The sequence below is a fragment of the Pseudophryne corroboree genome, chromosome 4 (assembly GCF_028390025.1).
Source record: "Pseudophryne corroboree isolate aPseCor3 chromosome 4, aPseCor3.hap2, whole genome shotgun sequence".
Taxonomy (NCBI): Eukaryota; Metazoa; Chordata; class Amphibia; order Anura; family Myobatrachidae; genus Pseudophryne; species Pseudophryne corroboree.
In genome coordinates, this window is record NC_086447.1 from 573202107 (window position 1) to 573213742 (window position 11636).

Below are 11636 nucleotides of genomic sequence, written 5' to 3' on the forward strand. Positions count from 1 at the left end.
ATCTGCCCATATTTCCTATGTTTGCCTGTCACTATGTCATCCACCTTGTGGGCGGACATATGCAAATGCAGTGGGATGTGGCAGAAAATTGGTAACTGGTAAAAGAAAAGCCAATTGTGCATGAATGGAGTGCATGAATATCCTCTGTCTATACAGATAGAAACTCCACTCTGAAATCCTGCACTTGCCCATGCTAGGCTTCTAATAGACCACCCTATTGTCTTGGTTTCATGCAGGTCTTGGATATTACACTCACATTAGTGGCTCTACTCCTCGGTACTTCCTGCGATTTTGAACAACCCTTGGATGGCTGGAGAAAGTGTATGTTCCACTTCCCATATCCTTCTGGTTGGGCAATACAGACGTCATGGCTGTGTCTTTCTAGTTGTTTCCTAGTGGTTCCGTCATACACCCAGGGATGCTGCTAGAGAGAAGACTTTGTGTTAGAAAATGCATAAGAACCTTTTGAGTTTGTCAGTATAATGACATCAAAAGTGTTAAAGATCTGCTTAACCTAAATTGTAAATTATATTCACTATGTATTGTATGGGCTTTAATTAGCATTAGTACTGTGTCGGTATTATGCTGTCAGCATTGTAACTGTCTACAAACTAACTTCTTCCCATCATATGAATATAGAGGGGCATATGTAATAGGGTAATAGAGCTTGCCGGAGGTGCGGGATGCCTTGTAAATTATTGCCGTTTTAAAAAAATGTTCGAGGTCGGTCGGCATCCCGGACCTCCGGCAAACTCGGACCCTATTACATATGACCAATATATCACACAGTTCTATGCAGATTATGCACAGTACCTATTACTTAATTTATTGCACACAAACTTTAATATGAGGAAAATATTGAAATCTATATACAATATTATGAAAAGGCATAAAGTACCTATATATTAAAGCAGATATACATAATTCCATGTGGTCTATCTAATTACATGTGACGTCCGCGGGTGTAAGTTGGTGCCATAAGTGCGGCATAAAGCTGCACTAACGGCCTTGCAAATTTTTGTTTGCAGCCCCAAAGGGCAGCGTACAAAAATCTGTGAATCCAGGGTGAGATCGGGCCACAATGAGTGAATTACGGTGCTGTTGCTGGCATTTACATGACACTACAAATGTAACTTTCCCCCTTTGCGGGTAATTGGATTGAGTCCCCAAATTTCATATGTGAGGGTCACTGTTCCTTAGTCATGTAACCAGTGCTGCTCTGAGCTGTTTAGTGCCATGCGAGAGTCATCCTGTAGGTAAAAATACATCATTTTGAAAAGAGGGTGGTCCAACTTTACCTTTCATCTGTATCTATCTATCTATCTATCTATCTATCTATGCAAGTGCTTCTGTGTGTGCATAAACAGCAATGCATACGTTTTTTTATTAATATTTTAGTCAGAAAGTCTGGCTGTCAATGTATCGACAGCTGCATCCCGGCAGCTAGTATGCCGGCAGTGGAGCGAGCGCAGAGTCCCCTTGCGGGCTCACTGCACTCACTACACTGCAGTCTCGGTGGCTCATTGCGCTCGCCACAGGATCTATTCCCACTCTATGGATGTCGTGGATACTCACAAGTGGGAATAGTCTTGTAGAGCCGGTATTCCAGCCAGCAGCATTGCCAGCTGGCGGGATTCCGGCATCGATATCCTGACCGCCAGGACCCCGACAGACGGCAAATTTAAACGGATCCCGTAATAATGCCTACGTTCTAATAGTATCAAAAGAAATGAATTCATGATACAGTACTGCAGCCTTTGGAATAGATATGAAAGTTTGTATTTTGGCCCAAATGTATTAAGCCTTAAAAAGTGATAAAGTGGAGATGAATAAAGAGTGATAAAGTACCAGTCAATCAGCTTCCTAACTGCCATGTTTGAAAAAATAAGAATTTACTCACCGGTAATTCTATTTCTCGTAGTCCGTAGTGGATGCTGGGACTCCGTAAGGACCATGGGGAATACCGGCTCCGCAGGAGTCTGGGCACAACTAAAAGAAAGCTTTAGACTACTGGTGTGCACTGGCTCCTCCCACCATGACCCTCCTCCAGACCTCAGTTAGGATACTGTGCCCGGAAGAGCTGACACAATAAGGAAGGATTTTGAATCCCGGGTAAGACTCATACCAGCCACACCAATCACACCGTATAACTCGTGATACAATACCCAGTTAACAGTATAACAACTGAGCCTCTCAACAGATGGCTCAACAATAACCCTTTAGTTAAACAATAACTATATACAAGTATTGCAGACAATCCGCACTTGGGATGGGCGCCCAGCATCCACTACGGACTACGAGAAATAGAATTACCGGTGAGTAAATTCTTATTTTCTCTGACGTCCTAAGTGGATGCTGAGACTCCGTAAGGACCATGGGGATTATACCAAAGCTCCCAAACGGGCGGGAGAGTGCGGATGACTCTGCAGCACCGAATGGGCAAACTCTAGGTCCTCCTCAGCCAGGGTGTCAAACTTATAGAATTTAGCAAACGTGTTTGACCCCGACCAAGTAGCTGCTCGGCAAAGTTGAAGAGCCGAGACCCCTCGGGCAGCCGCCCAAGAAGAGCCCACCTTCCTCGTGGAATGGGCTTTCACTGATTTAGGATGCGGCAGTCCAGCCGCAGAATGTGCAAGCTGAATCGTACTACAGATCCAGCGAGCAATAGTCTGCTTTGAAGCAGGTGCACCCAACTTGTTGGGCGCATACAGGATAAATAGCGAGTCAGTCTTTCTGACTCCAGCTGTCCTGGAAACATACATTTTCAGGGCCCTGACTACATCCAACGACTTGGAAGCCTCCAAGTCTTTAGTAGCCGCAGGCACCACGATAGGTTGGTTCAGATGAAAGGCTGATACCACCTTAGGGAGAAATTGGGGACGAGTCCTCAATTCTGCCCTATCCATATGGAAAATCAGATAAGGGCTTTTACATGACAAAGCCGCCAATTCTGATACACGCCTGGCCGAAGCCAAGGCCAACAACATGACCACTTTCCACGTGAGATATTTCAATTCCACGGTTTTAAGTGGCTCAAACCAATGTGACTTTAGAAAATCCAACACCACGTTGAGATCCCAAGGTGTCACTGGAGGCACAAAAGGGGGCTGAATATGCAGCACTCCCTTAACAAAAGTTTTAACTTCAGGTAGTGAAGCCAGTTCTCTCTGGAAGAAAATCGATAGAGCCGAAATCTGGTCCTTAATGGAACCCAATTTTAGGCCCATAGTCACCCCCGACTGTAGAAAGTGCAGGAAACGGCCCAGCTGAAATTCTTCCGTTGGGGCCTTCCTGGCCTCACACCACGCAACATATTTTCGCCATATGCGGTGATAATGGTTTGCGGTTACTAGCTTTAATCAGCGTAGGAATGACTTCCTCCGGAATGCCCTTTTCCTTCAGGATCCAATGTTCAACCGCCATGCCGTCAAACGCAGCCGCGGTAAGTCTTGGAACAGACAGGCTCCTGCTGCAGCAGGTCCTGTCTGAGCGGCAGAGGCCATGGGTCCTCTGAGATCATTTCTTGAAGTTCCGGGTACCAAGCTCTTCTTGGCCAATCCGGAACAATGAGTATAGTTCTTACTCCTCTTCTCCTTATTATCCTCAGTACCTTTGGTATGAGAGGAAGAGGAGGGAACACATAAACCGACCGGTACACCCACGGTGTCACTAGAGCGTCCACAGCTATCGCCTGCGGGTCTCTTGACCTGGCGCAATACTTTTCTAGCTTTTTGTTTAGGCGGGACGCCATCATGTCCACCTGTGGCCTTTCCCAACGGTTTACAATCAGTTGGAAGACTTCTGGATGAAGTCCCCACTCTCCCGGGTGGAGGTCGTGCCTGCTGAGGAAGTCTGCTTCCCAGTTGTCCACTCCTGGAATGAACACTGCTGACAGTGCTAACACGTGATTTTCCGCCCATCGGAGAATCCTTGTGGCTTCTGCCATCGCCGTCCTGCTTCTCGTGCCGCCCTGTCGGTTTACATGGGCGACCGCCGTGATGTTGTCTGACTGGATCAGTACCGGCTGGTTTTGAAGCAGGGGTTTTGCCTGACTTAGGGCATTGTAAATGGCCCTCAGTTCCAGAATATTTATGTGCAGAGAAGTCTCCTGGCTTGACCATAGTCCTTGGAAGTTTCTTCCCTGTGTGACTGCCCCCCAGCCTCGAAGGCTGGCATCCGTGGTCACCAGGACCCAGTCCTGTATGCCGAATCTGCGGCCCTCTTGAAGATGAGCACTCTGCAGCCACCACAGCAGAGACACCCTGGTCATTGGAGACAGGGTTATCAGCCGATGCATCTGAAGATACGATCCGGACCACTTGTCCAACAGGTCCCACTGAAAGGTTCTTGCATGGAACCTGCCGAATGGAATTGCTTCGTAGGAAGCTACCATCTTTCCCAGGATCCGCGTGCAGTGATGCACCGACACCTGTTTTGGTTTTAGAAGGCCTCTGACTAGAGATGACAGCTCCTTGGCCTTCTCCTCCGGGAGAAACACTTTTTTCTGTTCTGTGTCCAGAACCATCCCCTGGAACAGTAGACGTGTCGTAGGGACCAGCTGTGACTTTGGAATATTCAGAATCCAGCCGTGCTGTTGTAGCACCTCCCGAGATAGTGCTACCCCGACCAACAACTGCTCCTTGGATCTCGCCTTCGTCCAAGTACGGGATAATTAAAACTCCCTTCTTTCGAAGGAGTATCATCATTTCGGCCATTACCTTGGTAAAGACCCTCGGAGCTGTGGATAGACCGAACGGCAACGTCTGGAATTGGCAATGACAATCCTGTACCACAAATCTGAGGTACTCCTGGTGAGGATGGTAAATGGGGACATGCAGGTAAGCATCCTTGATGTCCAGTGATACCATGTAATCCCCCTCGTCCAGGCTTGCAATAACCGCCCTGAGCGATTCCATCTTGAACTTGAATTTTTTTATATACGTGTTCAAGGATTTCAAATTTAAAATGGGTCTCACCGAACCGTCCGGTTTCGGTACCACAAACATTGTGGAATAGTAACCCCGTCCTTGTTGAAGTAGGGGCACCTTTACTATCACCTGTTGTGAATACAGCTTGTGAATTGCCTGTAACACTGCCTCCCTGCCTGAGGGAGTTGTTGGTAAGGCAGATTTGAGGAAAAGGCGGGGGGGAGACGTCTCGAATTCCAGCTTGTACCCCTGAGATACTACTTGAAAGATCCAGGGATCCACCCGTGAGCGAGCCCACTGATTGCTGAAATTTTTGAGACGGGCCCCCACCGTACCTGGCTCCGCCTGTGGAGCCCCAGCGTCATGCTGTGGACTTAGAGGAAGCGGGGGAGGACTTTTGCTCCTGGGAACTGGCTGTATGCTGCAGCTTTTTCCCTCTACCTCTGCCTCTGGGCAGAAAGGACGCGCCCTTAACCCGCTTGCCCTTATTGGGCCGAAAGGACTGTACCTGATAACACGGTGCTTTCTTTGGCTGTGAGGGAACATGGGGTAAAAATGTAGACTTCCCAGCTGTTGCTGTGGAAACGAGGTCCGAGAGACCATCCCCGAACAACTCCTCACCCTTATAAGGCAAAACTTCCATGTGCCTTTTTGAATCTGCATCTCCTGTCCACTGCCGAGTCCATAACCCTCTCCTGGCAGAAATGGACATTGCACTTATTTTAGATGCCAGCCGGCAAATATCCCTCTGTGCATCCCTCATGTATAAGAGTGCGTCTTTAATATGCTCTACGGTTAGCAATATAGTGTCCTGTCTAGGGTTTCAATATTTTCCGACAGGGAATCTGACCACGCAGCTGCAGCACTGCACATCCATGCTGAAGCAATAGCTGGTCTCAGTATAACACCTGTGTGTGTATATATAGACTTCAGGATAGCCTCCTGCTTTCTATCAGCAGATTCCTTCAGGGCGGCCGTATCCGGAGACGGTAGTGCCACCTTCTTTGACAAGCGTGTGAGCGCTTTATCCACCCTAGGGGATGTTTCCCAACGTGACCTATCCTCTGGCGGGAAAGGGTACGCCATTAGTAACCTCTTAGAAATTACCAGTTTCTTATCAGGGGAAGCCCACGCTTCTTCAAACTCTTCATTTAATTCCTCAGATGGAGGAAAAACAACTGGTAGTTTTTTCTCTCCAAACATAATACCCTTTTTTGTGGTACCCGGGGTAACATCAGAAATATGCAACACATTTTTCATTGCCTCAATCATATAACGTGTGGCCCTATTGGAAGATACATTAGTCTCATCGTCGTCGACACTGGAGTCAGTATCCATGTAGACATCTGTGTCTGCCATCTGAGGTAGCGGGCGTTTTAGAGCCCCTGATGGCTTTTGAGACGCCTGGGCAGGCACAGGCTGAGAAGCCGGCTGTCCCACATTTGGTATGTCGTCAAACCTTTTATGCAAGGAGTCGACACTGCCGCGTAATTCCTTCCACAGAACCATCCACTCAGGTGTCGACCCCGCAGGGGGTGACATCACATTTATCGGCATCTGTTCCGCCTCCACATAAGCCTCCTCATCAAACATGTCGACACAGCCGTACCGACACACCGCATACACACAGGGAATGCTCTGACAGAGGACAGGACCCCACAAAGCCCTTTGGGGAGACAGAGAGAGAGTATGCCAGCACACACCAGAGCGCTATATAACACAGGGATCCCACTATAAATGAGTGTTTTTCCCTTATAGCTGCTTATATTATATATACTGCGCCTAAATTTAGTGCCCCCCCTCTCTTTTTTACCCTTATGTAGCTTGACACTGCAGGGGAGAGCCAGGGAGCGTCCTTCCAGCGGAGCTGTGAGGGAAAAATGGCGCCAGTGTGCTGAGGGAGATGGCCCCGCCCCTTTTCCGGCGGACTTCTCCCGCTTTTTCTGGAATTCTGGCAGGGGTATTTTTACACCTATATAGCCTTCCTGACTATATATGGTGTAGATTTGCCAGCCAAGGTGTCTTATATTGCCCTCAGGGCGCCCCCCCCCCAGCGCCCTGCACCCATCAGTGACCGGAGTGTGAGGTGTGCATGAGGAGCTGCAGTGCTGTGCGCTACCTTGTTGAAGACAGAAGTCTTCTGCCGCCGATTTTCAGGAGCACTTCTTGCTTCTGGCTCTGTAAGGGGGCCGGCGGCGCGGCTCCGGGACCGAACATCAAGGTCGGGTCCTGTGGTCGATCCCTCTGGAGCTAATGGTGTCCAGTAGCCTAAGAAGCCCAAGCTACCACCAGTTAGGTAGGTTCGCTTCTTCTCCCCTTAGTCCCTCTCTGCAGTGAGTCTGTTGCCAGCAGATCTCACTGTAAAATAAAAAACCTAAAATATACTTTCTTTCTAGGAGCTCAGGAGAGCCCCTAGTGTGCATCCAGCTCAGCCGGGCACAATATTCTAACTAAAGTCTGGAGGAGGGTCATGGTGGGAGGAGCTAGTGCACACCAGTAGTCTAAAGCTTTCTTTTAGTTGTGCCAAGTCTCCTGCGGAGCCGCTATTCCCCATGGTCCTTACGGAGTCCCAGCATCCACTTAGGACGTCAGAGAAATGACAATTAGGAGCTGGTTGGCTGATACTTTATCACTCTTTACCCATCTCCACTTTATCACTTTTTAAGGTTTAATATATTTGGGCCTTAATTCAGTAATTACACACAAAAAACTGTACGGCTATGTGGTGTGGTTTGGTAATACAGTAGACCTACTATTTAAAACTTTTACATGTGCAAAGAGTATGTAGTCAGGATCTCTGCGCTCACCATCTGGACGGTCATAGTACTGGCTACGGAATCCTGATGGTCAGAATACTAAAGGTGAGTATTATGGTTAGGGTTAAGCCATAGGGAGAAGATTAGGTTGCGGTAAGGGATGGGGGGGAGGTGTTTAGGTGTGGGAGGGGTGGGTAAGGGTCAAAAATACTAACCAATATTCATTGGAATTCCGCTGCCAGTAATGTGGATGTCAGGGTGGGCACCATCGGGATTTCGTACCCAGCCTGTGCAAAGTTGTTAGCTTAGGGAAAATATTACCTGACTTTAATATAGCAATTCTACATAAATATCATCATACCCAACCCCAAGTTCATGGTGACAGAAACATTTGACATTAACTCTACGTAGACATGGATCACTAACATGACACAATGTACACAAATCAATGCACATGATGACAATACTACTGTAATGATATGCAAAAAAAAAAAAGTCTAGAATGATAACACATCCTCCAAGCCGCATAAGTAGCAAACCCAGTGCTTTTATACAACACCTAAGAAAATCAGAGGCATGAAATACAACAAAAAGAAACTTAAAGAGAACCTTAGTTTCAATACTTAAAAAGAAAATGGGGATGACCGCCATCTGCGCAGCAGTGCAGTACGTATATACGTGGAGAAAGTAACGGAATGCCTGGTAGAAAAGTAACTGTCACCACATGAGAAATCTTTTCCCCCACACAACGCATTGAGGGCAGTCCTGCCGGGTGTAGCGTCTCCCCCAGTGCCCGCTGCCTCCTCTGACACACGGGTAATAGGCACGGGTCACTCATCTCACACTATGAGAGCCTTAAAGTTCTTACAGTTGCACAGGTGGGTGGTGGTCAAACAACCCCCCATTAAAACTAGTGCATGTGACACCGTCACCCCAGGTCCCGTCATCCGCCCTCACATACCGCTGTCACAGGCTTCTCTTCTAGGGACAGGGATCGGCTCTGAGAAGTGGCAACACAGCTACAGCGTTCCTTAGTGACCGGTTACCAGGTACACACCACACTCCCCTAGCAACCGCCGCATTTTGCCTTGGTCACACAGGCATTTTTTTTCTACCAATCTTTATTAACAGCAGCGACAAAGTCACGTGTAGTGAAACTGCTTCGCTGAGTCAGTGGTTCAAAACCTTTCATGAGTCAGGGAGAGCTACCTCGTGTAGAAGCGTTTTTTTTGTTTGTTTTTTACCGCACCTCTAGGCCAAAAGTTTCTTATTAACTAAAGTAAATTGAGGTCATCTGTTATAGGGTCCGATTGATTCAGACCTGATCGCTGTTGTGCAAGTTTGCACAGCGGGCGATTATCGAATGACTGTGTATGGACCGCAATGCGCAGGCGCATCGCCAGACAGCGACAGGATGGTGCGAAAATTTCTATCGCAAGGCATTCGCTAGGTGATTGACAGGAAGTGGACATTTGTGGGTGGTAACTGGCCATTTTCTGGTAGTGTCAGGAAAAACGCAGGCGTTCCCAAGCTTTTTCAGGGCGGGTGTGTGACGTCAACTCCGGCCCCGAACAGCCTGTTTGTATCGCACTGTAGTAGTAAGTCCTGGGCTACGCACAGACTGGAAAAATTATTCGGTGGTGAGTGAGTTGCGAATGGATTTGCAGATGTCCGCTGTCTGGTGGAATTTTCGCATCGCGTACACATGCATTCGCAACATCTGCATGGGGCGGGTTTTCACTCTCCCTGGGCAGCGACTACCTGATCGCAGACCACTGCAAATTTGCAGCACAGCGATCAGGCCTGAATTGGGCCCATAGGGGGTAATTCCAAGTTGATCGCAGCAGGAATTTTGTTAGCAGTTGGGCAAAACCATGTGCACTGCAGGGGAGGAAGATTTAACATGTGCAGAGAGAGTTAGATCTGGGTGTGTTGTGTTCAATCTGCAATCTAATTTGCAGTGTAAAAATAAAGCAGCCAGTATTTACCCTGCACAGAAATAAAATAACCCACCCAAATCTAACTCTCTGCACATGTTATATCTGCCTCCCCTGCAGTGCACATGGTTTTGCCCAACTGCAAACAAAATTCCTGCTGCGATCAACTTGGAATTACCCCCATAGTTAGGTTCAGGTTGCACTTCTGTTTGTCCACGTATTTTATGATTAGTATCCACCAGCAGAATACCTCCCAACATGACCCTCTCCAGGAGGGACGCAATGCTCTGATTTTCTCTTAACTTATGATTTCCGGCACGTTTCAGCACAGGTGATGGCAATCATAAATTAGGAGGGAAGTCCAGGAGCAGAGCATTGTGTCCCTCCTGGAGAGGGTCATGTTCTGAGGTATGCAGCACAATTTTGCCTATTTCATTGACCATAAATAATTTGATTAAGTTGTGGACCTTCATCCCATACCCTCCATTTACCTTAAAAAAAGGTACAGGGGGTGTAACCACTGATAGGGGCACTGACTGTCTATGATACTGGCGGCTATCCTGGGGGCTGCCAGCGCTGTCAGGGAAGGACAGTGGAAGCCGTCTGTCACTGAGCAGCGCTATGGGAGTCCGTGTCCCTGCAGCGCTGCTATACAAACGCTGCAGCACCAGGTACAAACAATACAGACCCGTTTTAGCTGGTACAGACCATAAAAAAAAAAGTACTATACCGGCTAAAACGGTACAGATAGAGGGTGTGCCAATCCATGGCAACCATGTCTGAATTTGCAAAATTACAGGGAAAGATTTAATTAGGGGCGAAGTTTAAGAATGTTTTGTTACCACTAACAGCAGCCTTTCATAGGGGGCATATTAAGCCACTTGCCTGGCATGGTCGCATCAGATGCGACCATGCCTGCAAGTGCTTTTCCTGACCTGGTCGCTCAGGATGCGACCAGTCAGATAAACACTGTTAGCAGCGGCAGGGAAGGGAAACTTCTCTCCGCTGCTGCTGTCAGAGGGACCGGAAGGTCCCTCTGCCTCCCTGCACTCTCCCCGTGTGTCTGCCGTGCTGCTGATCACTGCTGATTGGTCAGCATGGCAGGACCACCCCTCCAGCAGCTGCAGACAATAGCCACTGTGTAAATTAACCCTCCCAAGCTCCCCTGTATACCTGCAGTCTGTCCCGGCTTTTAAAATTAAAGTTACGATGTTTCTGATGTTCCGATTGTCACGATGTTCCAAAATGATATTTGTGGGGGGGGGGATTTGAAAAAAATTTTTTTATTTCTCTGACGTCCTAAGTGGATGCTGGGGACTCCGTCAGGACCATGGGGATTAGCGGCTCCGCAGGAGACAGGGCACAAAAGTAAAAGCTTTAGGATCAGGTGGTGTGCACTGGCTCCTCCCCCTATGACCCTCCTCCAAGCCCCAGTTAGATTTTTGTGCCCGGCCGAGAAGGGTGCAATCTAGGTGGCTCTCCTAAAGAGCTGCTTAGAGTAAAAGTTTTGTTAGGTTTTTTATTTTCAGTGAGTCCTGCTGGCAACAGGCTCACTGCATCGAGGGACTTAGGGGAGAGAAGTGAACTCACCTGCGTGCAGGATGGATTGGCTTCTTAGGCTACTGGACACCATTAGCTCCAGAGGGAGTCGGAACACAGGTCTCACCCTGGGGTTCGTCCCGGAGCCGCGCCGCCGACCCCCTTGCAGATGCCGAAAAGTGAAGAGGTCCAGAAACCGGCGGCAGAAGACTTTTCAGTCTTCATAAGGTAGCGCACAGCACTGCAGCTGTGCGCCATTGTTGTCAGCACACTTCATAGCAGCGGTCACTGAGGGTGCAGGGCGCTGGGGGGGGGCGCCCTGGGCAGCAATGATAGTACCTTATTCTGGCTAAAAATACATCACATATAGCCCCTGGGGGCTATATGGATGTATTTAACCCCTGCCAGGTCTCAGAAAAACGGGAGAAGAAGCCCGCCGAAAAGGAGGCGGGGCCTATTCTCCTCAGCACACAGCG

At 48.4% G+C, this 11636-nt stretch overlaps 1 protein-coding gene across 3 annotated transcripts in view; it reads right to left on the bottom strand.

Annotated features, from left to right (window-relative positions):
* RSPH3 (radial spoke head 3) overlaps window positions 1–8780 on the bottom strand; it is a 204625-nt gene extending 195845 nt beyond the window's left edge. Inside the window, exons 1-2 of one of the 3 annotated variants that reach the window (XM_063917461.1) lie at window positions 8646–8780; window positions 257–421 (exon numbers count right to left, since the gene is read on the bottom strand). In XM_063917461.1, coding sequence (XP_063773531.1) covers window positions 257–369 — 113 coding nt within the window. In that variant the 5' untranslated portion in view covers window positions 370–421; window positions 8646–8780. Of the gene's footprint in view, window positions 1–256; window positions 425–8307; window positions 8479–8645 lie in introns of those variants that run through there. The other 2 variants (XM_063917460.1, XM_063917462.1) reach the window with 2 other exon arrangements.
* Window positions 8781–11636: the final 2856 nt, after the last annotated feature.